Source organism: Lagenorhynchus albirostris, chromosome 14 (genome assembly GCF_949774975.1).
Source record: "Lagenorhynchus albirostris chromosome 14, mLagAlb1.1, whole genome shotgun sequence".
NCBI lineage: Eukaryota > Metazoa > Chordata > Mammalia > Artiodactyla > Delphinidae > Lagenorhynchus > Lagenorhynchus albirostris.
Genome location: NC_083108.1, coordinates 17,562,663 through 17,588,517, shown reverse-complemented (window position 1 = coordinate 17,588,517; position 25,855 = coordinate 17,562,663). Strand labels below are relative to the sequence as shown.

The window sequence follows — 25,855 nt, the reverse complement described above, 5'->3', positions numbered from 1 at the left end:
GGCAGTTTTGCCAGTAGCATTTCTAGTGTCCTTTCGACTTGTGATTTAGGGAAAACATTATAGTTTAATCCCACTCCTTATTTGACCTAGCTAGGGAAATGATCACTCATTCCTAAACTTTGGTTTGTTTGTATTGAATTTTTTCACCTTACCATTCTAGTGTCCTTTCAGAATTAATGATAAAGTCAGACGAAGTTAACCCAGACTTTTCAGGAATAATAATTTCTCCTTTATTTAAAGTGAAATTATAGAAAACCCCAACTGTTGGAAACCACCAGAGGAACTTGCTCAACAATTTTGGTGGCATGAAAGCTAAAACCTGTAAATTTACTCCTTGCCACCAAAGGCTTACCAACTTTTTGCATGGGGAATTGAATATTTTATAGGCCATAATTACTGAATTTGTATTTAAAAATGATTTAAAAATGAGAAATTATTCAATGGAATATGTAGAAATATTGCGGATTTCTTTGCAAGATTACAATGGAATTCTTAGATCTTATGATATATACAATTGAGAGTAATTCTAATCCTTTCATAAGTATAACATTATAAAGTACTTGTAATTTCGTAAGGAACAAAAAACAGGTCTGGTATAATAAAAAGAATGATAATTTCCCAGATAAAATTTTCATGTGTGCAAGAGGTGCTTCTTAGGGTTTATGGAGTTGGATTTTCTGTTTTTTATTACTGCTCATATAGTTCTTTTAGTTCTCCGGTTTACCTCACACGTGTCTGATTGACATTATGATGCATTCGTGAGGAAATTATGAAAAGTTGTTTTCATGCAACTGTCCTGTAGTTACAAAAGAACTTCACTGCATGAAAAGCAAACATATCATTCAGCAGACAATGCTTAATCTGTTCAGGAGCCCAAACCTATTGCTGTTCAATGACAGAAGAAAGGAGAGGGATTAATTTGAAGATGCTTGTGCATGACATATGGTAATTTCTCCATAGGAAGGAAGTGTCAAATGGTGACCTCTAAATCTTAACGTTGACCTTCAGTTGTAGAATGTGTGCACCATACGGTCCTTTTGCCTTTTCATGTGATAATTTAAGCTGAACATTTTCCTGGTAACATAACTTTTTTGGGGGGAGGGTGGGTGTTGTTCTACCTATTCTATAAGGATTATAGCATGCACAGTAATTATTTTAGAATATAAAGCATTTGTATCATAAAAATATTTTTTAAACTGAAGAATGGAGCTATGTTAGTCTTCTAACAAGAGTTAAGTATATTTAATTTAACTTTAAATTGTTATATTTTAAAAGTTGGTATAATTTAAATTGAGTTTTTATAAAATGAGTAATAAATTGAAATGATCTCAGTGAATATTGGTTGGAGAGATTACAAAATAATTTAGGCATAATGTTAGGAAATAAATTATTAGAAAAAAATGTAACTGACAATCCGAAGACCAAAATAAACTTTTCATCATGTGATACATTTTAAAAATTGGATTACATTTTTGTGAATTCTTAATATGTTTATTGTCATTTTTTTCATTGTAGCCTTAGTTATTTTAGAACTTCTTTTTATATTAGATGACACATCATTCAGCTATAAATAGATTTTGGTTTGAACTACACTGTGATTGCTATTCAATAAAATATATCATTTTACTGCCATAATCCTTAATAATCATACCTCTCTGATTAAAGCATCATTTTTCAGTTCTACATTTACTATATTTTGCCAACCTTGTTCTTTAGTATTCACTAACACTGAGCTTTTTTTCAGAAACCGCTGTATCTCAATTCTCTCCCCTTTTATTTCTTCTATTTTCTGCTGCAAGTTGCTGCACCTGTCGTTTCTGCTCGGTCTGATGCTGATCACTCTGGCTCTGACCCTGCTTCTACTCCTGCTTTACATACCTGTTTCTTAGTAAATGAAGGTATTCTCTCTCAACTTTCTAACAACTTTCTTTCAATCTGTGCTTTATTCTAGTATATGTTCTTTTTATCTAATTTATACATTCATCTGCTTTGTTATGTGTGAGATCCTAAAGTTTCCATTTTATAACTTGATTTGCTAATGTCAGTAATAAGGGTCGATTATAAAAATGTAATGTTATTCCTGGTTGGTATAAACCATGTTTCCTGTAATCTAGAAGGCTATTAAAGGAGTGCAAAGATGCTAATCTATGATATGAAGTAGGCATTAAAAAGGGGGTTGGTTTTCATGATGATGTTTGCCATGTGATCTCTGGTGTTAGAGCTAATTAATTTATTTTACATGTATCATTACTCTGTGACAGACACTCTTTATTCTCTGTACACAACATGTGCCCTGGTTAGAGGGGAAACTATTTTTGGAGCTCTGAAAATGTTAATGGAATCTACAAATCTTTATTCCCCAAGAGCTATCTAGGATTATTTATACTGACTGGAAGCTTAACGGAACTTGTGAGCTGTGAGTTATATCCAGTCTCTTCATTGTGGGCTCAATCTTCACCAGTTTATATAATATAAAAATGAGTAAATTTATAAAATCTCATATGTAACCCAGAATGATTCTAACTCTTCACTAAAAGCAATAATACCAGTCTATTCAAACAGAAAGAATGATATAATATCTATAAAATACAGAGCCCATGTTCTAAGTATCATTCCTTCGGAAAGAAAACATGGTACCGTAAAAGTATAACACATTTTTTGTTTGGTTTCCTTGTCATAGACCTGTACTAAGGTTTGTATGTTAAGATTCGATTTTAGCAAAAATAATTAGGGTCATATTTGTTAAGCTATTGTGAAAGGTAGTAATTCGTTGATTCAAAAACAAGCTGTTGACTTTGGACCATGGTGAGAATCATCTTCATATTAAAATTTAGCTCATTAATACACTCCATACTTTTATGAGACATTAAAACATTTAAGACGTTACTAGGTAGTAATTTGTTTATATATATTTGTGTATGTATGTATGTATGTATATATATTCCTCTGTTGAAAATAAATTATAATCTAAAATGTGTGTGCTCATCACCTTAATTAACGTAATTATATATTCTTAGTTGTTGAGAATTTCCTTACTGAAAAGGTGAATCTTTACATAGGTAGCTTGTCTCTCTCGCTCTCTCTCACTCATACCCTCTTTAACAATCCCAATAATCATTTTGAGTTTTATGGTAGGGTTTTTGTTGTTTTTGTTTTAGAATACTACAGCTTAGATTATTTCAGAACACTGATTTGCTAAAATTTTGTGGTCACAGATAACTCACCCTGTAATATGAACACTTTTAAAATAGGGTGGAAATGATTACTTGAGAATGTCTGGATACTAGTTCTTTTAAGTATTGCAGTGGTTTACATTGTTATCTTTATATAATCAGTTTCCATATTGTGGAATAGAATTTTGGAAAAAACAACTTTTGTTCCCATAGATTAGAGTTAATGATACTTAAAATTTTATAAATTTTAGATTGTTTTTATTTTGGGGAATGTAGGAATTCATATTTTCCTCTCAAACTTGGTGTTAGTTTACTTAAGTTATGATTGTGACTAAACTTCTGATTCATTTTGTAAGAAAAGGATCAATAAGTACGTTAATTAAAGGCCCTCTGACAGAGAATAGAAAACATCTCTGTTGACTGATACGAAGGTAATACCAGATGGCCAGGCCTTAAGTGACATGAACTTATCTTTGGATATCTGTGTGAGTGCCCTTTTAACTGTCAGTAGGTTCAAATCTAGAGCTCTGGTATGTGTTTATTTCTGTGCTTTTCTAAACCTGAATATATGTCTTATTTTAGAGGGAATGTTTAGAAATGTGTTTTTCTTGTGGAATTGGTATATACTTAATGTGGAAATTTATTTTTATTTTTTTTAAAACTTTTAGAGTTCTTAGAGCTGAAATTCGAGAGGAAATACATTTAGAAATGAAATACATTTGTTATATCTTTGTACAAACTATCTAATAATAAATTGAAATCATAACATAATTGAGCAGATCTCCCCTTTTTGGTTTAGGTTTGGTATACTTACATGCAGAAAAATATTGGAATTAGGGGGAATACCAAAGCATTTATAATATATTACATTTTAACAGGATGGAGTCAGTTGGCTGCTATGCATTGTGTTATGCTGCCAGACCTGCTGGGATTGGACAAATTTAGGCCCCCGCTTCTAGAGATGCTGGCTCGGAGATGGCAAGATCGATGCTTGGAGGTAATATCGAGGTGATGTGGATAGAAAACAAAAACATTAAAAAGGCACTGGACAAGTGTAAATTTGAAACAGAAATGTTATTTTTATCTAACTTCTTATCACCTGTTTATTATGTGATAGAAAATACGGATCCAATGATTCTAAACAGTAATGTTTCAACTTGCATATTTGTTAACTTTTGTTTTAATCTAGTGAGTATTTGACCAAAAGTTTTATATACTTATGGAACAGTTTCTTAAGTATTGATTTCTGTACAGATCATACACATACATACACACACACATACATACAGCCCACCTCCCCCCCAGATTGCACATTCAGGTATAATCACATCAATCAAATTCTAAGTGAATAACCATAGTCCAGTGGAAGGTCCTGTGTTATAATAGAAGGGGAAGGTCTTTGGAATTAGAACAGACCTGGGTTTAAAAATCAGTTCTGCCAGTTATTAACTTTGTGACCCTAGGCGATGTACTTAACCTATTTGAAGCTCATTTATAAAGTGGGGATAATAATATATTCCTCACAGGATTGCTGTCAGGATCAAATAAGATAATGCAAGTAGCACAGTAAGTACAGAGCCTGACACATGGTAGGAGCTCAGTAAATGGTAGCTATTATTTTGTGTTAATGGACTTGTGTGGTATTAGATATTGCTTGCAATATAATATCACCAGGGATTTGGAAATGTTTTATGGAGATTTTGCTTATTATAGCATTTGACCCGTATAGCTATAGCAGTTTATGTCATTCAAAAGTTTTAATTTACCAAATTTAAATAGCATCCTGTCCCTTCCCTCAACTCCAAGTGGAATTGCAGCATACTGAAATTTTCATGGTTTTGCATTTGAATAATGTTTGAATTCACTTCAAAAGTTAGTTATAGTTAAAAACAATTTTTATTTGAATTCTTATCAGGTGCTACCGAGTTATCTCTTCAATTATAAATACTCAATAAATTGATTGGTACATACCTTGACAGTTGTCTAGCTTCTTTGAACCAATGGGTGTGGCACTTTGGCCCAAATAAAACAAAACTGAACTAAAACTGCAACATAAAAGTGTGTGCCATGTTGAAAGAAAAATTGAGATAATATAATTTTGAAAAATAGTTTCCTTTTATAGAATTAATGCCATTTCATAGGAATATATTTGCTTGTTTGTTGAAAACAAATTGTTTAAGCCAGTCTTAGGTATACGTGAATTGTGTGGATTAATACATATATGTTTGTGTAAGCAATATCTATTTAGCATTATAATAGATAGAAATCCACTAGACAAGGTTAAATTTCTTCAGGCTGAAAGAGAAAACATTTAATAATTCTAACAGTGATTTTTTAACAATAATATTTATATGGAAATTAAAAAAATTTAAAACGCCAAATTAAAGTACAAGAATATTTTTGTGCAAGCCTTGGAAAATGAAGTTTTAAACCCCAAACTGATTAAACGGTCAAACATTATTCTGTTAGTGTTAAAGTATTTTTAAGTGAGATCATTAACTGAAAATCTTTGATTTGCTTGCATCCAGTTTATTCAACTTTAGTACTTACTTCATTGTTTGGTTAGTAGTATTTCTCATGTAAATAAATGTGGTTTGTATATTTTCTAGCTTTCTTTCATTATGAACTTGCTCATGTTTAAACACCTCACTCACTGGTCTGCTTCCGTTTTTTGCATTTGGTTCTGTGGTCTTAGGTAAGAGAAGCCGCACAGGCCCTGCTTCTAGCAGAACTGAGAAGAATAGAGCAGGCAGGACGGAAGGAGGCCATTGATACCTGGGCTCCGTACTTACCTCAGTACATGGACCACGTCATGTCACGTAAGAGCTCTCATGCTTTTCTACAAAGCTTTTCATGCATGTGTAGGAAAGTACCAAAACTTGCAGTTACGCTTGCTACTGCCTATTACCAAAAGTGAATCATTGACCTTAAGGTGAAAACAGGGGATCCTCAAATTCTGCTCATTCATTTTCTGAATCCTTACGGTTTGGAGTTTGGTTTTGTAAAAAGTTATGTAAAATAAATATCTATATATTCACAAATTCACTGACCCCTTATAAAGTTAACCCTGAATTGAAAATTCTACCCTGTTAACACTAGCATCTGTCTCTGCCTATTTCATTATTATGATTGTGGGTACCAACTTTTTAGATATTGATCTGATATGTAAGTACAAATACAAGGCAGATCATTCCAAGTGGAAGTTGGAATTGTGAATCCTTAAGAATCATCTGGTAGGTTTAGACCAGTTGAAAAAGAGAAAAATAGCAAGGATTTTGACTGAAGAATCTTTCAAAAGAGTATAATTTCAATGGACTGGGAAAGATCATGGGAAAAATTGTTGAAATTCTGGAATAGCTTTTGTAAAGTAAAACCTTTGCAATTATGCTGCTAGGTCTAAAGTGCATTGAAGAAAAGTTACAGTGCACTGTGATAATTTTTTTCTTTTTAGGAAAAGTATGCTTCATTCCCAACTCATCATTTAATTCGTTCTTTATTCTTCTAAAGCAGAATTCAGAATTAAAAGTTTAGCCTGTTATACTGTGTATAAGATAAATCAGTTTCACTTTTTTAAAAGGATAAAGTCTCAATGAATCTTTAAAAAAACTTTTTTACTGTGGAAATTTGTCTTGGGTATAGGTGCATTCATTTTAAGTGACCTTTTGTCAATACCAGTTATTCTCATTTATGAGATACTCATTATACATGTCAAGGCAAACAATACATGATTGTATAAGATAGAAAATGAAAATAAGATTCAAAAAGGGTTATAATTGTTATAACTGGTATAAGCCTACCAGGTGTTTGCCAGTGGTGACTATAGTGGTTGTTTAATTTAGTATGTGACCTTAGACACTTAACCTTTCTTCAGCCTCAGTTTTGTCACAGATGAAATGAAGATGATATAGTAGGACTTTATAGGATTATTTTGACTATGTAGTGAGTGAATCTTTGTTAAGCACATGGAACAGTACCTAAGCAGTTGTAAGCTCTATATATTTGTTAAATAAACACATTTATAATCTATAAAAATGCAAATATATATTTCACATATAACCAAAACATCACACATTAACAACTCTAGTTACAAATTCTTTAACCTAAATAGGTAACGGACTGTTTACTGAGAGAGTATTGGTTTTTATTTACTTACTGGGAACTTTTCTATTTTAATAAAAGGAAATTAAGTTAAAAATCCCAGGGTCTTTAGACATATGGACTCTATGTAAGGTATTCGGCTTAAAGTTCTTATTTAAGTATGTATAGGTGTAAAATTTTGTAGAATGTAAAAAAACAAATTGGGATGAAAAAAGCTCTCCTTTTGAGTATTTGGATAGTCTGGCTGGTGCTCTTTGTTCAGTATCTTGTGGCTATAAACTTCATAGTATTCGAGAAAATAGAATTAGCTCATCAGCTCATCATAAACCTTATTGAATATAAGATGCTCAAATTTAAGGACAAACTATGAGTATAGTACTGTAAAGTAGACTGAAGGTGAAACTAAATAGCAAATTGCTAGAGATTCTTTTAAGAGGAGAACACTATGGAAATTAGGAAATATGGAGAAACATTTTCAAGACAGCTTTATTTAGAATGGACTAGTGTAGAGTGGAAGATTGATTAAAGAAGAATAAGTAGATGGGAGGTTGTTACAGAAGGGGGGATATGGGACCAGACCAAAATGTAGATAGGGGAAGAATAAAAGACAATTCTAAGCCTAAATTACAGATTGCATATAAAGGTCTAAGGAAAACATGAGAGGTTAGTACAGTGTTGTATTTTTGACAGTTTGGGAGAGAGGCGCCATTAGCAATGGTGGTGGATGCCATTTTATTTTATTTTTCCTGGAAAGAAGAGAATGGTTTTTTCATCACTGTTTAAACAAGCACAAACTAGATTGTTCTTATGTCAAATTTAAACCTTTCCATTTACGTAAATTAAAGTTCTTGGTATTTAGCAACAGTATCTAGGAGTACTTTATAAATTAACAGAAGGCTGGCTAACTTAAAACTTTAATCTTATCACTTACTATAAAGTTGTATTTTTAGTGAAAGAATAAACAAATAGGCATTCTGCATGTAACTAAAACACCTCATACTAACAACCCCTGCTATAATATGTTAGTCTATTCTGGAACTTTTACATTGATGGAGTGTAAAATTAGTCTTAGTTTGCTTTACTGAGAGCTTTCTATTGTAATAAAAGGCTGTCAAGCTAAAGGAGTAGGGATTCTGAATGTGTGAAAGGAGAAGAAAGCATACAGAAAATGAGGAATGACCACATAGGGGCTGTTGGACAGATTTGCTGTCCAAAGGGATCAAAAGGTTCGGGAGCCAGCTGGTGGACAGCCCACGCCTGCCATCAACCTGCTTGTAGCGAAATCGCTCTACCACGGCCATCTATGTTTGAGGAAGTGATTGCTGTGGCAAGTGGCAGCGTAAAGCGTTCTTTAGAGACTGAACGCCTCTTTCTAGCACAGAAATCCTTTTAATCACTGAAGTAGGTAAAATATTAAGCAATACATCTGGTAAATACACCGTACATCAGATATTTTCTTATAATTTAATCATCCGAGCATTAAAAAATATGCATTAATTGCCTAAGCAATATGGACAGCTCCTAAGTTATGACCGAGCTTGGTCTAAGAGTCCCTTTGTGAGATGTTTGTCTGAAACTCAGAAACTGCTTTTACCTGAAGAGCGGAAGGTCATCCTGGGCTGATGGACTGTGATAGCCCTTCCTCTTAGAGACCTGGAGTCTGGAGGTAGTAACTGAAGTGGGTAGGAACTTGCTCTGACTTCACACTCAGTAGGTGATTGAGCTGGGACTAAGATGACAATTCAGATCAACTGGGCGTTACTGACTGGGATCTTCTGGAATTTTATTTAGGTATATGATGCAGTAACAGCCTTTTGTAGGTTTGTCTGAGAGCCTAAGGAAAGCAGTGGGTCAGAAACCAGTTGCTTTTCTTAGGACTGTTGAGAGCATTGGAGGAGAAGCTTTTTGTAAAGCATACAGCACAGTACATGATACATGTAGTGAATGCTGGTTGGCAGTCCACTTCTCTTTCCTGTATTGGTTTCTATAGTTTTGTTCTCCTTATTGTCACCACCTCAGAATTCACTCTAATTTATATTGCCCAGGGATTCTGGCAGTAAACCAACAATCACTGGGGAGGAAAAAGGAGCAATACTCTGCCTTAACTGAAAATCCAGTTCACAAATTTTTATAAAAGCCAAGTCCTAATTGAGTGATATGAGAATTTTGCTTCCGATAATGAAGCTCTGTCCTTGAACCTGTTAGGGAACATTTTATCCCTTACAAATGCAGACAGGATGTACACTTTTTTCTCTTCAATTTATTTACTTTGGTTTCACCAGGCCTTAGTTGCAGCAGGCAGGCTCCTTAGTTGTGGCTCACCGGCTCCCTTAGTTGCGGCATGTGTGCTCTGTAATTGCGGCTCGCGGACGCCTTAGTTGTGGCATGTGAACTCTTAGTTGCGGCATGTGTGTGGGACCTAGTTCCCTGACCAGGGATCGAACCCACGTCCCCTGCGTTGGAAGGCGGATTCTTAACCACTGCGCCACCAGGGAAGTCCCAGGATGTAAACTTTTTTTTTTTTGATTTATTTATTTATTTTGGCTGTGTTGGGTCTTCGTTTCTGTGCGAGGGCTTTCTCTAGTTGTGGCAATTGGGGGCCACTCTTCATCGCGGTGCGCGGGCCTCTCACTATCGCGGCCTCCCTTGTTGCGGAGCACAGGCTCCAGACGCGCAGGCTCAGTAGTTGTGGCTCACGGGCCTAGTTGCTCCGCGGCATGTAGGATCCTCCCAGACCAGGGCTCGAACCCGTGTCCCCTGCATTAGCAGGCAGACTCTCAACCACTGCGCCGCCAGGGAAGCCCCAGGATGTAAACGTTTGATGTCTAATTTCTGATTGGAAATTTGGGGATGAGTGCACTGTGATTCTTATTCTGGTTGCAGGATCAGAATTCTAAATACTGCATACATTCTTGTGATAGTGACTTAAATAAATATTGTAAATATTTTCTGAGTTATCACTCTTCAGCATGTATTCGTAACCACTTTTAAGTTCCAGAACACTTTTAAAACATTTTACTGATTGTTCTTACTAAGGACGGATTACTGTTATTTTGTGAAACTGTTGTATTATATGATGCAGGTGAAGGTAAAATGTTATGAGTTGTCTCAGATTTAGTTTGAAGGGAAGATATTTTGCAGAACCCAATTTTATAGTTTTCTTATTTGTGACATTCTACATGTAGTGTTTTGATAATTGACTTTTTTTTTTTTTTTAATGAGGTCAAGCACCTGCTAGTTTATGAAATACACCCACACTTGCCCTTCATTCCGGGCAGTGACTACTTGGAGGTAAATGCTGATGCTTCCTGATTTCCTTTGGCCTGTGTTTCAGGGTGACCTTACGGGGCATAAGGTCACAAGCGTAATTATTTCTTGTACGTTGTGTTCTGCTTGCTCACAGTGGCTCATCTCCTTTAATTTCAGAAACATTAAACACCTAAAAGTTACTACCATTATGTAAATCAAAATCTTTTCCAAAGAGGGTGCTATTGTAATTTTATGCAGTTATGGCTGGTGTAGTATTAATTTGTAAATTTATCATCTCAGATATTGATAAAAGGATGTGTAACACATCGTGTTTAATATGTATTGATGTCATCAGAAAGAACAATCCTTTGTTCTTATCGAGTCCCTGCCTTTTTAGCTTCCTTTTGTGTTAAGGTTACCAGGGTTAGGCTAGTCTTTTTATCCCCCTTGGAAACAGAATAGGATTTCTTTGTTCAGTGAAAGACACTCCTAGTAAATGTTTTGGGTTTGACTTTCAACAAGCTACACTGTAGTACCTATTTTAACCTGGAATTGAAGTCACTTTTCTGATGGTTATAAAGTAGTGGTCATTCTGAGCACAAATGTGGATGGACCAACACATACAAAAAGGTAAGATGGAACTGTATATTACAGAGGTAGTGGAAAACTCTTTTGTAGCTAGAAAAATAATTTAAATATTAGTGCATTCTTTGGTAGGCAGGTCTTTTCAGGGTTTGCTGGTGGGGAGAGGATGGGGAAAAGGATAGTGAGGGGGTTTGATTTAAGTGAATCTCTCCACCCCTCCCCTCCTCCCGAAAGGCCTTAAACTATGCAGCAATCCTTCCTTCTTTTTTCTGTATGCCTCAGTTGTTTGGACTTCTCTAACAGTCTTGTTAGGAATGACTTTCTAGATAACTGAGGGTTTAAAAATCACTAGGTGCAGATTCTAAAAAAAAAAGTAACCCTTTGTGTTGAAATATTTCAAAATGTCTCTGGCTTATTGAACATCTTCTCAGTAGCCAGCATTGTTGTTTTGGCCCAGGCTGTAAAATTACCACCATTTGATTATTAAAGGGAGTATTAGACTTACCTGAACGTAAAAGTACCCAGATTGCTATGCCTCTTGCATTTCATATTCTATTTTTAAAAATAATTTTTCTTTCTCCTCTTTTGATTGTCTAGTAATTGGTACCCATTTTTATTGCGGCCAGGCTGTTTTGTCTCACCCTGAGTAGCTCCTGTCCTGATTCCTGATTTACCGTTTCCAGTGTTGTGAGGCGTGCAGAAAAGCCAAGTTAACAAACTTATTTCAGTTAAATTTAAAATAAGAGTAAATTGGCTGAGAGTAAGGTCTCTCTGATGAAAAGAAACCCCCAAGCTTTAGTGCAAGCACTTTGGGGAGCCCCTGTTGGCACCCCACCTTCTGCTTACTTGGCTGCTTTCTCGGGTCTTCTCTGGCATTCTGCGTGTATGTATCTTTTGGAGAAAAATATTCTAATAAAATTGCGGAAAGAAAGGTGGAAATCATTTGGTTGTTCACGAAGAACTGATATTTCTAAAAAGACCCCTTTTATAACTAATGCCTGTTTTGTGAATCAGCTGAAATTAAAGCATGAGATTTCCTTAGAAATCTTTATAACAGTTGTCTTATGGCGTTCACAAAACCAGTTGGAAATGATTGTGCATTGTGATTAGAAAGGGAAAGTATTAAATTATGCCTAAGTGATGTAGGTGGAAAGTATTTCATGTTCTGTGGGAGTTCCTGTATCGTGAGGCAGAAAGGGTTTGTCTTAAGACAAACTGTATTATGCACAGCGCACTGTAGTTGTAACGTATCTGTTTGCAGTCGTTTCACTGAGACCTAAGGGATTTGTTCCTCTTTCTTCTTCCGGAGTGCCAGAGCTGTTGAGCTTACTCTTTAGTACTTTAGACTGATCATGTGTTTAACAGCTTAAACTGTTCTACTTATCTATATTTGGCTACTAACCTAAGAGAATAAGTGAAATTTCTTCTTAATCGGTCACAGCTATCTAAAGGAAAATCCTTTTGTTTCATGTGACTGGAGTTCTTTGAGGCGATATTTAATTGTTTTGTAATTTTCCTATTATCCTTTGAACAAGTTTTGGAACTTAGAGTAGTAAAGTGGTAAATGAAAAATGAAAGCATTGTTGGATTGATTGGTTATTTAGACCTTACTGCTAAGTAATAAACAGAAAACTCTGTCACCCAGTGAGGCTGTGGGTTAGAACTCCGCAGGATTAAGCGTGAAGTCCGCTGTATAAGAGGCTATAATGATATAGCCAGCAGTCTGGTTTCAGGTTATCAGTAGGAGCCTGGTGACAGTTTTCCACCTTGTGGAACAAAGCAAGGAGCGGAGCGGGAGGAAATTCAATAACTCGTCCCTTGGTGAACGGTGAGGAGTTGAGGTTCCATCGAGTGTGAGGCTCCTTGCCTGCTCCCCATTCCTCCCCATTCCATTCCCGGAACCCTGGTTATCAACTGGCTCCTGTGGAAAAGCTTCTGGAGTGGAAAGGATTTGAAATAATTTCGGTTATTTTCTCATGTCCCCGCCTTCTCCTCTTTGACAGGCCTCCCACTCTCCCTCCCTTCAATGCAGAAATGAACTCTGCTAGAGCTGTAGTCCATGGCAAGACCCCTAGGAGGCATGGCTGGCTTTCTTTGAGGTGTTTGTACACTTACTACCTGCTTTAAGAAGTTGAAGGTACTTAAGCCTATGCAGACAACTTATAAAAGAAAAACTCATTCAACTGGTGACACATTGTTTTACAAAAATGGTGTTCAAATTGAAATGCCTGGTATACCTTTAGCAGAGGTTCTAGTGGCCTTTGCTATAATAAATGACTTAATATTAGTTGCTATGAAGAGTATGATATTGATTTGTGCCGTTGGTCTCTTGCTGATTTGCTGAAGAACAAAGATGTATAATGCTAATGGAAATAAGGTACTTTACAAAACACTGCGCACGAGTACTGGCACGTGTCTTTGTAATAGAACAAGTGTCTAGTAAGCTTTTGAGTATAAATTTTCTTTATTCTCGTACAGATTATTTCAGTACAGATACTTAGAGTCCTGTTGAACTTGCTTTTACAGAGCAAAAAGCTGAATTGATGGTCTTGTGATGTATTAAATCTTCAGATACTGAATATGCACGAACAAATCCAACTTGGATGGGGTGTGAAGCGTTTATAGTTTTGCACCACATTTCTAATTTTATTATCGCCTTATCTTGACTGGATATTATGTATAATTGCATTGTTTTAATATTTTAGTTCAAAGCCTTGCTGTGATCTGCATGTGACTGAATAGATCTTACCGTTCGGAAGGAAAACAGTAATTGAAAGTTATTATAAGAAAAAATTACGTGAACCTATTTTGCCTGTCATATTTATATTGTAATAGCAAATGGTAGATTTTGTTCTAGTGTTGTTTATAAATTCTGGGATTAAAATTATCAAGTTATGCTAAAATATTTTTGCCTAATTCATTCTCCTTCCTGTTCCCTGCTTTTTGGGGGAAGAATGATTTTTTTTTTTTTTTTGCGGTACGCGGGCCTCTCCCGTTGCGGAGCACAGGCTCCGGACGCGCAGGCTCAGCGGCCATGGCTCACGGGCCCAGCCACTCCGCGGCACGTGGGATCTTCCCGGACCGGGGCACGAACCGGTGTCCCCTGCATCAGTAGGCGGACTCTCAACCACTGCGCCACCAGGGAAGCCCAAGAATGATATTTTATATTTTATTTCTCCTTAGTAATATTGTCCCAAAGATTTATTATGTCTACTATCTATTTTTATTAAGCAAGTTTTGATACAAACAAGTATTTTAAATGTGTTTTAATATTGTGCATGTGCATGACATTTGCAGGCTTGGTTAGTATTTTAGCACCTCTAGTCCACAAACGTAAAGAAAAAAAATTGTTTTATTGGCTTGAGCACCCGGATTGACCCCAGCAAGATTGAGATTGATCTGCTTTCTTTCAGCCTGTTAAATGCCAATCCAGTCGTCTGTAACAGTACTTAGTGTTTTTGTAATTTTTCTGTACATATTTTCTGTGTTTGTCCTATCAAACTTACCCATCACTTGAAAAGATTCTCCGTGCTTGATTTAGAGATGAAAACAACCACAACCACCTATTTGATTGCTTTTTGTTTTTAAAAATTGTCTCTACAGTTAATGTCGGTGTTCTAATCACAGTTCTTTTTTGTAATCCTTATGAAAGGACTTTATATTTTACCAGGAAAAGATGATGAGACAGACTTACATTTGAAATGTGTACCTGGACTAAAGAACACTTAGCTTTGGGGAATGGAAATAGAAGAGGAAGAATGGGTCTTAATATTTGAATATTCCCACTGATTTTTAAGAAATATAATTAACCTACATCCCTCTGGTAATTAAACATTATTAAATAAGTTCTGGCATACCTTGTGGATACAAAGACATAAATTTAGCTTATTTCTGAGATTTTTTCTGTCTCAGGCATGAAGTAAAGAAGGCTTTTTCTTTACTTTCTGCTAAGGGGTGGCTAGCAGGTCTTACTCAGGTTTTGTTTTGTTTCATTTTGTTTTGATTTTTGCTTGCTTGTTTTCTTTCTCCTAAAGCAAAGGTGAGTCTTCAAAATAAATAATATCAGAGTCAGAGCAACTAAACTAGGAGTGAATCTCTGAACCTGGGTGATGGGTAGAGGATTGGGCATTTATAGTCTTAATCTGAAGTGTCATGGTGCTTTTCATAAAATACTTACATAAGGTTGAAAGTGACCACATAATTTGGGCTATAATCTATTTTATGGTATGATCAGGATCCTGAGACCATCCCAAGCTCTCCCATATAGAAGTTGGATGGGCACTTGGGACCGGAGGCCTTTCCCATTCCATTTCATCACTTCTGTGTCCACTTCTATGGAGAAGATATTCAAGCATAGTGATTCTCAACAGGTGTAGAGTGAGAGGCAGGAGAGATGAGTTTCAAAAGGTGATTCTCCTGAACATTACTTCCTCCTCAACCAAGAATCTATAATCATTCACTTTGTAGTTGACATTAATTAGGTAGAAAAATACTGTTTTTCCGAAGGATTTTTCTAATGATGAATAAGCAACACATTTACCGAAGCTGATTATTAGTTGGAAAGTCCAATGGAAAGAGGGGTGTTGGAAGGTCTGGCAGCTCTTTCTGCTTCACCACGCATTAGCCGTGACCCCCGAGAGATCCCTAAGCCTCTACGTTTCCTTATGTATTTCACAGTTTCTATTTATGTGAAAGGAGAAGAATGAACAAATCTGTGTTTTTTTAAACCTTTTTGATAGTAAACTTCTATGTGAAATCTTAATCAGAGTTCCAAACTATAAAACATTTTAAAAAATTAAATAATTTCTTTAGGCAGTTTAAATCTGTGTGTGCGTGTTTGAAAAATCATTTCTTGTGCATTGAAACCCTCATGCTCTTCATTTGTATTCTGACATTCGTCGTCGAAAACTAGTTAACTGTCTGTTCCCCAAAAGCCTCTTGCTCTAGCCAGTGGTTCCCCTCCTCCATGCTCCCCGCCACCACCACCAACACACACAATGGTACAGGGCAGAGTTACAAACTTTACCTTGATAAACAGAATTCCTAAGTTTTGTTATCATGCAGAATGACTTTTAGTTTCTGCATAACCCTTACCATTCTGTATGGCTACCTGTGAAATATGTTCTACTTCTCCAGCAAATGACTGTGTTCTTAATAGAGCTTCAGAGTAGCTTGTACCTAGTAGGGTGCTAGCAGAATGTGGGCTTTAAACGTATTGTCTGAAATGCTCCCCGTTTTGTGTGCTCCTCATTTTTTTAATTGGTTGTGTGGTGTTCCATTTTGTGGGTGGACCATGTTTTATTCAACAATTTTCCTGTTGATGGGCATTTGGGTTGTTTCCAGAGTTTTAATATTATGGACAGGGCTGCAGTAAATAGACTTGTGCGTATGTCTTTTCATTTTTTGATAGTGTATCTTGGCTACATTCCAAGAGGTGAGATTGCTGAGTCCAAGGATAAATGTGTGTCTAATCTTTTGTTAGATATTGCCAAGTTCTTTGCCATAGAGGCTGTACCATTTTGCATTCTCAATGATGATGTATTTGAAGGCCTTTTTCTCTACATCATTTCCAAAAGAGTATACTGTCATGCTTTTGGAATGTTGTGACTCTGATAGATGAGAAGTGAAATGTCAGTGTTGTCTTATTTTGTATTTTTATTGTTAAGAATGAGTTTATCATCTTTTCATATATGTGTCTTGTATTTCTTTTAAAGTAACAGTTCATGTCTCTGGCTCATTTTTATATGGGGTTGTTTGATTAAACGCTTTTGATATATGGTTCAAGTATTTCCTGGTTTGTTATTTTTCTTTTTACTTTGCTTATGATGTTTTTTTTTTTTCTCATCACCCAATTTATTGACCCTTTCTCGTATTGTTTCAGGATTTTGTGTCAAAATTATGGAGTTTTCCTTGCTATTGGAATTCCCCATATCGTTTCCAGTTTTTTTCCTTACGTGTCATTTGGAATTGGTCCTGCTTAAGTGTGTAAAAAATGGATATTATCTTTTTCCATATGGCTGTTTGTCTCCAAAGCACTTGGTAAGAAACTACCAAGTTTCTATATGTAGTTTTGTCTGTTTTCTAGTTTGTTCCATTGGCCTGTAGATAATTCATATTTTAATATTTAGTAATTTTGGCTCAAGCCCTTCTTTTTGAGACTTCTCCTGGCTGTTCTTGCTTGTTTGTTTTTCCAAATGAACTTTGTAATCAACCTATTTAGCTCTAGGAGGGGAAAAACCTGATGGCATTTTCATTGGGATTCCATCTAATTTATAAACAAACTTAGGGAGAACTGATTTTTTTATAATGTTGGATTTCTATCCAAGAATATAGAATGTCCTTTATTCAAGTCTACTTTTTTGTCATTCGGGAGATTTAAAATTTTCCTTATGTAGTTTGCGACATGTATTAAGTTGTTGCTTAGATAGTTAATTTTATTGTACTTCCATTATAACATTTAACTGGCTTTTGTCTGTATACGTGAATACTGCTGATTTCGTTAGTTACATAACCTGATACTATTATAAAAATTTCTTACTGATTTTATAAGTGTTTCCATTGATTCTTTGGGGGTTTTTCAGATATATATAATTATATCATTTGGAAATAGAGACAGTCTTCCCTCTTCTTTTTCAACTGCTATGCCTCTGACTGCTTTCTCCTATACAGTTGTATTAGCCAGTACCTCCAACACAATGTTAAATAGGGACTATGATTATCAAAAAGATTTTATTATATAGTAATAATGAGTTTCTGTATTTTGAAGGTAGAAGTTTTAAGTTTGCAGTTGAAGCTATACCATTTGGCTAACTCATATTCTCCCAGTTGGTGGGGTTTGTAGGACACCTATACACATAGTACCACTGGGAGTGGTGCCCCTCCCTCAGATTACTGAGGGACTTCACTGGGAGAGTGTCTGTCTCTTTCAACTCCACTCGAAGATTTCTTTATTACCCCACCATCTCACTCTCCCTTCTCCCTACTACTCAGGTAGTCTCATGACTTTGGGGAAGTAAATCTAGTTATTTTTCATCTAAAAATGGAGTACCTTTGAATCACAGATATGTATGCATCTACTGATTATGTATGTTTGTTCAAGACTATTGATTTTAAAGTCAACCTTTTTAGAAAACTCAACAAAAAATCAGCTGATATAAAAAAGATTTCTACATTGATAATATGGTAGGGTTTCACTTGAAGTATGCTAATGTTTCTAAAATTTAAATTTCCACCAAAAATACTTAATAGTGTTTTACTACTAAAAATGAGATACGATGATCTAATATGTCATCTGTCATCAAGTTTGCAGGAGGATAGCTTTGTCTCAGTAATTATGTTGAATAATACAAAAGGAGAAAAAAATCAAATGCCTCCTAAATCCATGCAATGTGGTAGGTGCTTCTACATTTTCTTCAATTTCGTTAGATTAAACTGTACTGATGAGTGATCTAAAAGGTATGCATTAAAAGGGAAGGTAAGAAAATCAAGACCATCTCCACATTTTCTGCTGTAGTTCTTAAAGTAGTTTTTTTTTGTTTGTTTGTTTCTTTTTGGTTTTGTTCTTGTTTTTTAGTTAGAGAAAGAGGAAAGAAATCAAACCGCAGTTGTACCTTCAAGGATTGAAGCCCCTTCCCTTTGTTTGAACCTTAATAGTGGAATCTTATATGCAGGAGAAAAAGTCACCCTCTAGTAGTTTATTGGAGATAAATGGAAAATTTAGGGGGTTAGTCTCTGATTGGTAATTAATTAGTTCCACACGGTTTTAAAAATATAATTGACATACAACAGGTATAAATAGGATACATAGGAAAAGGGGAAGAAGCAATTAATTCTGACTGAAAACTAAATTCATTAAAACATTCCAATTTCAAATTTCTTTACCAGGTTGGTGATCATTCTGCAGGTACTGTATCTCTTCATTAGAGTAATAGATTTTTTCCCATTCTCAAAGAAATAACCCCATCTCTTGGTTTCATCAGAATAAACTTTTATCAGTCTGTCTCAAAAAATAGCCAGCAAAAATGTAAAGCAACGTTAAGTCATTTGACCAAATTGTATTGTACACATACTCAAGAGTATGACATTGTTCTAGATGCTGGATATTAAAAAAAAATGATATCCCATTTAATTCGGTGGTCTCCATCTCCACTCGGATGTTTATAGCTACTTTAAACCTATCATCTTCATCTATAAATTTTCTTTTTTCTATTTTTTTCTATCACTCTTTGTCATTGCCACCCATTTTATTACATACATACGTATCTCCTAGCTAAATATGCACTAATTTTGGAAGTGTTCCTATAATCTTTTATGTGATGATTGATGGTTTATTCATGGATTAAAGACTAAAATATTTCTTTGGTTAAAAGCATTTTATTTTAAAAGATATCATGATTTTATTTTATTTTTATAATAGAAAATTTAATCATAATAACTACATAATAATCACTATATGGAGAAAGCATCTCCATCAGCCCTGGTGTGGAACAGCACATTTCTATCAGTAATAGTGATTATACGGCGGGGGCAGGGTGAGTTGATGTTGATAGGATCTCTTTGGATGAAATATATCTCACTTCACCTGAGTTGGAGGTTTTGACTAGGAACTCTGAGACTCATTAGACTTGAGCAGTGCTTCCTAACCCAGAACAATTTTGCACACTCCCACCCCTACATTTGGCAACACTTGGAGGCACTTTTGTTTGTCCCAACATGCGGGAGGGTGTGATACTGGCATGGAGTGGCTTATCCAATGCAAAGTATCAGTAGTGATGAAGTTAAGAAACCCTGGGCTATAGTAATTAAAAACGGTAAATTTGTTTCCTTCTCTCCAGTTACATTTATAAGATTATATGCATATGCTTACGTGATTGGGGTTGATACAGCAGTTGAGTAGATAATATTTTTCAATGGTGTTTATATAAAATTAAATTACCTAGTATATTTTCTTTTGCATTTAGAATTTTCTGTTTCTTTTAAGAAAAACGGTTTTCTTTCTTTCTTTTTTTTTCTGCTCCGCGACTTGCGGCATCTTAGTTTCCTGACCAGGGATTGAACCCAGGCCTTTGGCAGTGAAAGCTCAGAACAGAGTCCTAACCATTGAACCTCCAGGGAATTCCCAGGAAAAACAGTTTTCTTAATATATACATTATATAATGTCTATGATAGACTTTTAGACTCTTAATAAGAGTATATAAAATAGATATCATACATAGGGCATATGCTAAAACTTCCTTTATGAACGCTCTGCATATTTAAATGATAAAAGATTAAAAAACAACTGGAGGTAAATGTCCTCCTCAATCAATATATCACAGCATATTTTTTATCTTTTCTCCCTCTTTCGTTCCCTTCCTCATTCAGTAGCTATTTATTCAGTGCTAAACATAGCTGTGGGCCCTGGGGAATATAAAGACGCAAGAGGTGGTCATGGTCCCTGTCTTCATGGAGCTTATTGTCTCTTTTAGGAAGGCAGGTAACCAAATGAGCAATAAAACAGGATGGTAAGAGCTATTATAGAGAGAGTTTACAACTATGGGAATGGCCAGTGTAGCCAAGGGCAATGACGTGTCAACAGCTGGAAGATAATCACAGTATGTGGAAATGACAGGGGCTAATGTCAAAGAGTGTATTCAGAAGGCAGTATTAAAACTATTTAAAAGGTTGGAGCAGTTTGAACTCTATGAAGTCATTTTAATTTTATATAAATTGAGAATTTCTTTTTATGCAGCGTAAGTAAATAAGAAGGATAAAGAGAACAGAATGACAATATCTTAATTAAATTTAATTGAGGTCACATATTTGTGTTGTTTTTGTCAAATATTTTGGTTCTACTTCTTTATTCATCAGAACTGTGATTTTTTTAATACTCATTACAAATACTCAAAAACTTATTACAGTATTGCTGGCACTATTTTAGGTGCTGTGGAAGTCATAAAAGAGCTGAAAACATGCAGGTATTTATAATATAGTTGTACATATGTTTCATATAACATTTAATGAAGCATTAATATATAAAGCACTTCTTAGAAAAGTGCTTGGTACATACCAAACATTTTATATTTTTATATATTGGCCTCTATTTTATTTTCATCCCAGTTATTATTGTAAGTAAGGAGCATTTGAAAAGAATGTGTGAACCTGCCTGGTAACGTGTGGATATATACCTGTTTATGCTGAAAGAATTAAACATATTTTAACGATGTGCTGTGGAACCCTCCAGGCGAAATTAGTGGTGAGGGCGGAGCGGCTGCAGAATTAGATTTCCTGGATTCTCGTGACACCAGGTGGATCGGAGTCATTCATTCAGCCTTTTGGAAGCACGGTTTTGTATTGTCGGCATTCTCTGCAAGAGTGGTTGATCTACTTTGTTAATCTTCTCAAGTTTCTTTAATGATAGTTTTTTGTTTGTTTTTTAGTGATTCTGTAATTCCTTTCCTGGTTCTTTCCCACCCCCCAGCACCCACCGCCTGCTGCCAGACTAGGGGAAAGAAATGTGATTTGTAATCTCAGAGTGGCTGCTTAATTTTAAAACATATTTAAAATTTTGTTTTTGGTGGAATTAATTAAATAACGAAAGTTTATATTCTCCGTACATTGTAGTTTCTTTGCTATCTTAGTACTCATCTGACTCATTTTTCATTCTTTTTATAACTTTGTTTGCAAGTTAATTCTTTAAAAGCTCTGCCAGAGGCAATGATTGGTGCTCTTAGTTAATTCAACTTTCCATCCTCCTCTAAATCATTGGCTAGATATGAATAGTCTTTAAAATAAATTGTGAGATTTAATCAGTGTAATGTAGTAGAATAATGATGTGCATCTCTAGAGGCGTTCTACTCATTCCAGTGCATGGATGTTTATATCTTCAGGAGTTTGATGCCATTTTATCATGTTTCCAGGCTGAAGTAAACATATTTCATGCGCCTGCTTACTTAGTTTTCTTTGAGGTCTAGCATTTTACTTCTTTCTTTATATTCCATGAATGAATATATAATTACAGTTTGAGACATGATTTGTGTGTCATTATGATAACGAAGTAACACAGTCTTCATAAAAATAAATATATGTAGTAAGCACTGCATTTTGATGTCCTTCGGGCTAAGGTCCAGGACCTTATTTTTTGTTCCCAAATGACCCAGTACCAAGCTCTTAGCAGGCACTTAACTGAGGAATAGACCTTTTATTTATTTACATTTATTTAAAAAATTTTTTTACTTTTTAAAAATTTATTTATTTTTTATTTTTGGCTGCGTTGGGTTTTAGTTGCAGCACGCGGGATCTTCATTGTGGAATTGCTCGGTCATTTGGTAAATGTGAGTGTAATTATTAAAAAAAACCTGCCAAAATGTTTTCCAAAGTAGCTGCAAAATTTTACGTTCCTGCCAGCAGTGAATGGTATTTCCTGTTGGTCTGCATCCTTACCAGCATGATATAGTCAGGCCTTTTTTTTTTTTAATTAAAAATGTTTTTTGAAAATTTTGGTCATTCTAAGACATGCGTAGTGATGTCTTATTGTGATTTTAATTTGCATTTCCCTAATGACTAGTGATGTTGAGCTTGTTTTCACATGATTATTTGCAATCCATATATCCTCTTTGGTGAAACGTCTGTTTAGGTCTTTTGTCCAAGTTTCTTTTTCTTTTAGGTTGCTTGTTTTCTTATCGTTGGGTCTTTAGAGTTCTTCGTATATACAGGTCCTTTAATAGATATGTAATCTTTTCAAATATTTTTCTTCAGTCTTTGGCTTGTCTTCATTTTCTTAACAACATCATTTATAGAACAAAAGTTTTAAATTTTGATAAAGTCCAATTTATCAGTTATATCTTTCATGACTCACGCTTTTAGTCATCTAAAAACTCATTGGCAAGCCCAAAGTCACGCAGATGTTTACTTCCAGAAGTGTTACAGCTTTCCATTTATATTATGACTTGGTTTTTCCATTTGTTTGTTTATAAGTAGCATTCTTGCTTGTTTCATCCTTTTTAACATATAGCATATCTTCTACCATATCTTAACTTACTATCCATACTTAAAACAGCTTAAGGAGTTTTGCCTCTAGTCTCACAAGCCCTTGTTTATTTACTATCTATACTTATCACTTCTTAATGGGTTTCATCCATCCAAATGTTTTTCTTGTTATCTGTAGAAGAACTTAATATTCTCAATAATGAAGTCAGAGCATATCACAATATTTATCTAAGTTAATACTGTGAGAAATTATTGGCATATCACAAATGCCTTTTGTGTGATCTTACTTCAGAATATTGCTACCAATTAAATGTGTCATCTACTAGGATAGTATTAAAATGAGTCCTGTGTCTTTATTTTCAAATCAATTATTCATTGTGTGTTAAGAGATTAAGGGGTCAAAAGCTTTCCTACTTATGTGTGTAGGATTGGCAATAACAGAAGTAATCATAAGATAAATTTGTTCTTTGAAATGTAAATATTCTGTTTTTGACTGCAAGTGGCTTATATATAAACAGATGTCCTAAGGTGTCTGCCAATGTAGTTCTAAAAGGAGTGAAGCAGCGCTTAATAAAAGTTTAAAAAAAGACAACTAAATGAGTTCATGAAATAGAAAAAAAGGTCGAATGTTGAAGGTAGTAAGTACTTCTAGAGAAAAACATAATTTAATAAAATAAGCCAAAATTAGTAATAATAAAAGCAATGGTAATAGTATTAATGATATTAATAAAGCTGTTTATTGAGCACTTATTATATCCCAGGTGCTATACTAAGCTATACCACTTGTATCCATTATTGAATTTAATAGCTAATGTACCACTGTCTCATGTCTTGTTTTCATTGGGTTGCATACGAGGATACAAGGCAGCTTGGCTGAGTTGCCAGAGGTTATTACTTTTCACTGGTTGCCTTTTTGGGACTGTCTGCAAGTATAGATCAAACTTTCTGCCTTCATAATTGACTTCAAACAGCTTCTTCTGGCTCTATACAAACTAAATTTCTGGACTGCGCTGACGATGAGAAAGAGAAGTTATAGGGTTACCCTTACTTGTCCTAAAATCTCAAGTCTTAAAGTTCTTGTTTACTGTCATGCACGGCCACCAACCCTGGCAGTCTTGTGGTTATATTTACCACCTGTTGACCTATTCTCTCCATGTACCATGCTGGAGCCTTAAAGAATAAAACATATTCCCCTCCTGCTTCATATTTTCTGTTAGCACCCTGTTTCTCATTGCCTTCAGGGCTCTCACCTTAACTGACCTTTTAGCCTCATTTTTGCCTCTCCACACGCCTCGTATGCTTTTGCTACCCACTTCTGTAGCTGCATCAGGATCCTTTAGCATGTTGTCCTGTCTTGCTTGAATTTTTTTTCACTTTTTGTCATTCCATGGTAAATTCTCATATATACTTTAAGATGCAACTCAAATATTTCCTTTCCATGAGGTTCTTTTTGACATGTGCTCTCTTCCTCACCCCATCCCAAGCAGACTTAATTGATTTTTCTTCAGATGCTCACTGTGTTTTCACTTTAAAAATCTATATTTTCCACAAAGCTCTACGTTTCTCTAAAGTCCTTGAGTTTTCCCCTTTTCATTTTTATCCCCTTTACCTAGCACAACCATCATTCCAAAAAAAAGTCGAAGACTCTTCCCTCCTTGTCCTTCCCTACGTTCAATGCCCCCCCTCAAAAAAAACTCTTGATTTTCTCCCCATTTATACCATCCTTATTTCTAAAAAAGTCTAGATCATTGGTTTTCAAACATTTGAAACAAAGTGGTATCCTTTCTTCAAATGAAAACTTGCATACACTGTGCTTGCGCACACACTCCCACAGATAAAAAGGTAAAGCTGGGGACTTTGGAGGCTCCGTGTTCCTCCTGGCACTTCTAGGGAACTTGTAAGAGCTCCAAGAAGTAAGGTCTGCTACTTCAGAAGGTAGAAAGTTTTACACTGGCCTTGTTGCTGTGTCTGTTTTTGAGTCCTTCCACATCATTCTTCATGGTGTTTCAGGAGCGATCTTTCTAAAACACAAATCAAATTATTACTCACGCTTATATTTTGTTAATGAGTCCCCATGGCCTCACCTCACATGTGAGCTTCTTGGGAGGTAAGGGTGTCTCCCTCACTTTGTGTCACCTGGTATGGCTAATTCCTGGCACGGGCTTGGTATGTAGTAGCCTGGGTGTTGAAGAGAATGAGGGAACTTGGCACGGTTACCCATTTTCTTCATATTTGTGGCTTTGCTTTACTCAGATTGGCAGTGCCAGCCTCTTTCTTATTCAGATCCCTCCCATCTTTCAGGCCCAAATCTTCACTCCCTATTTCAAAGCTGTCCTTAGCTTTAGCAGCTTTTATCAGTTTACCTTTCTTTGATTTCTAAAGCAAGTTAATGTGATGATAAAGAACAACATGCTGATTTATTTAGTGCACTTTTTTGTTACCGCTTGGTGGTATAACCTCTGTCTGGGTAATCCTAGCAACAACAACAAAAGCCATAAATGGTTTCAAAGGTACTTTCTTATCCAGGAGGATATACTTTACCCAGTTTTGAGATATATACTTTGGGTTTCTCAGTCAGCCAGAGGTCATTATTTTAAGTTTATGCTTTAGTACAGTTGTGTGTCAAGACAGATTTGCCTTTGTTTCTCAACATGTTGTAGGTTGAACAATAAATCTTCGTTTTATTGTGTCTTCTGAAACCAAAATTGCTGTTGAGTCAGCTCATAGCCTGCAAATCAAACAGAAATCTTTGAAAAAGTACATGCAATGAATTAAAAGCATTA

The 25,855-nt window shown here is 35.3% G+C and overlaps 1 protein-coding gene across 1 annotated transcript in view; it reads left to right on the top strand.

The window, feature by feature from the left end:
* The window catches only part of WDR7 (WD repeat domain 7), a 374,300-nt gene that overhangs the window by 122,433 nt on the left and 226,012 nt on the right, over nucleotides 1–25,855 (top strand). The window contains exons 18-20 of the mRNA XM_060120872.1: nucleotides 1,800–1,898; nucleotides 4,052–4,170; nucleotides 5,869–5,992. Coding sequence (XP_059976855.1) covers nucleotides 1,800–1,898; nucleotides 4,052–4,170; nucleotides 5,869–5,992 — 342 coding nt within the window. The remainder of the gene's footprint in view (nucleotides 1–1,799; nucleotides 1,899–4,051; nucleotides 4,171–5,868; nucleotides 5,993–25,855) is intronic.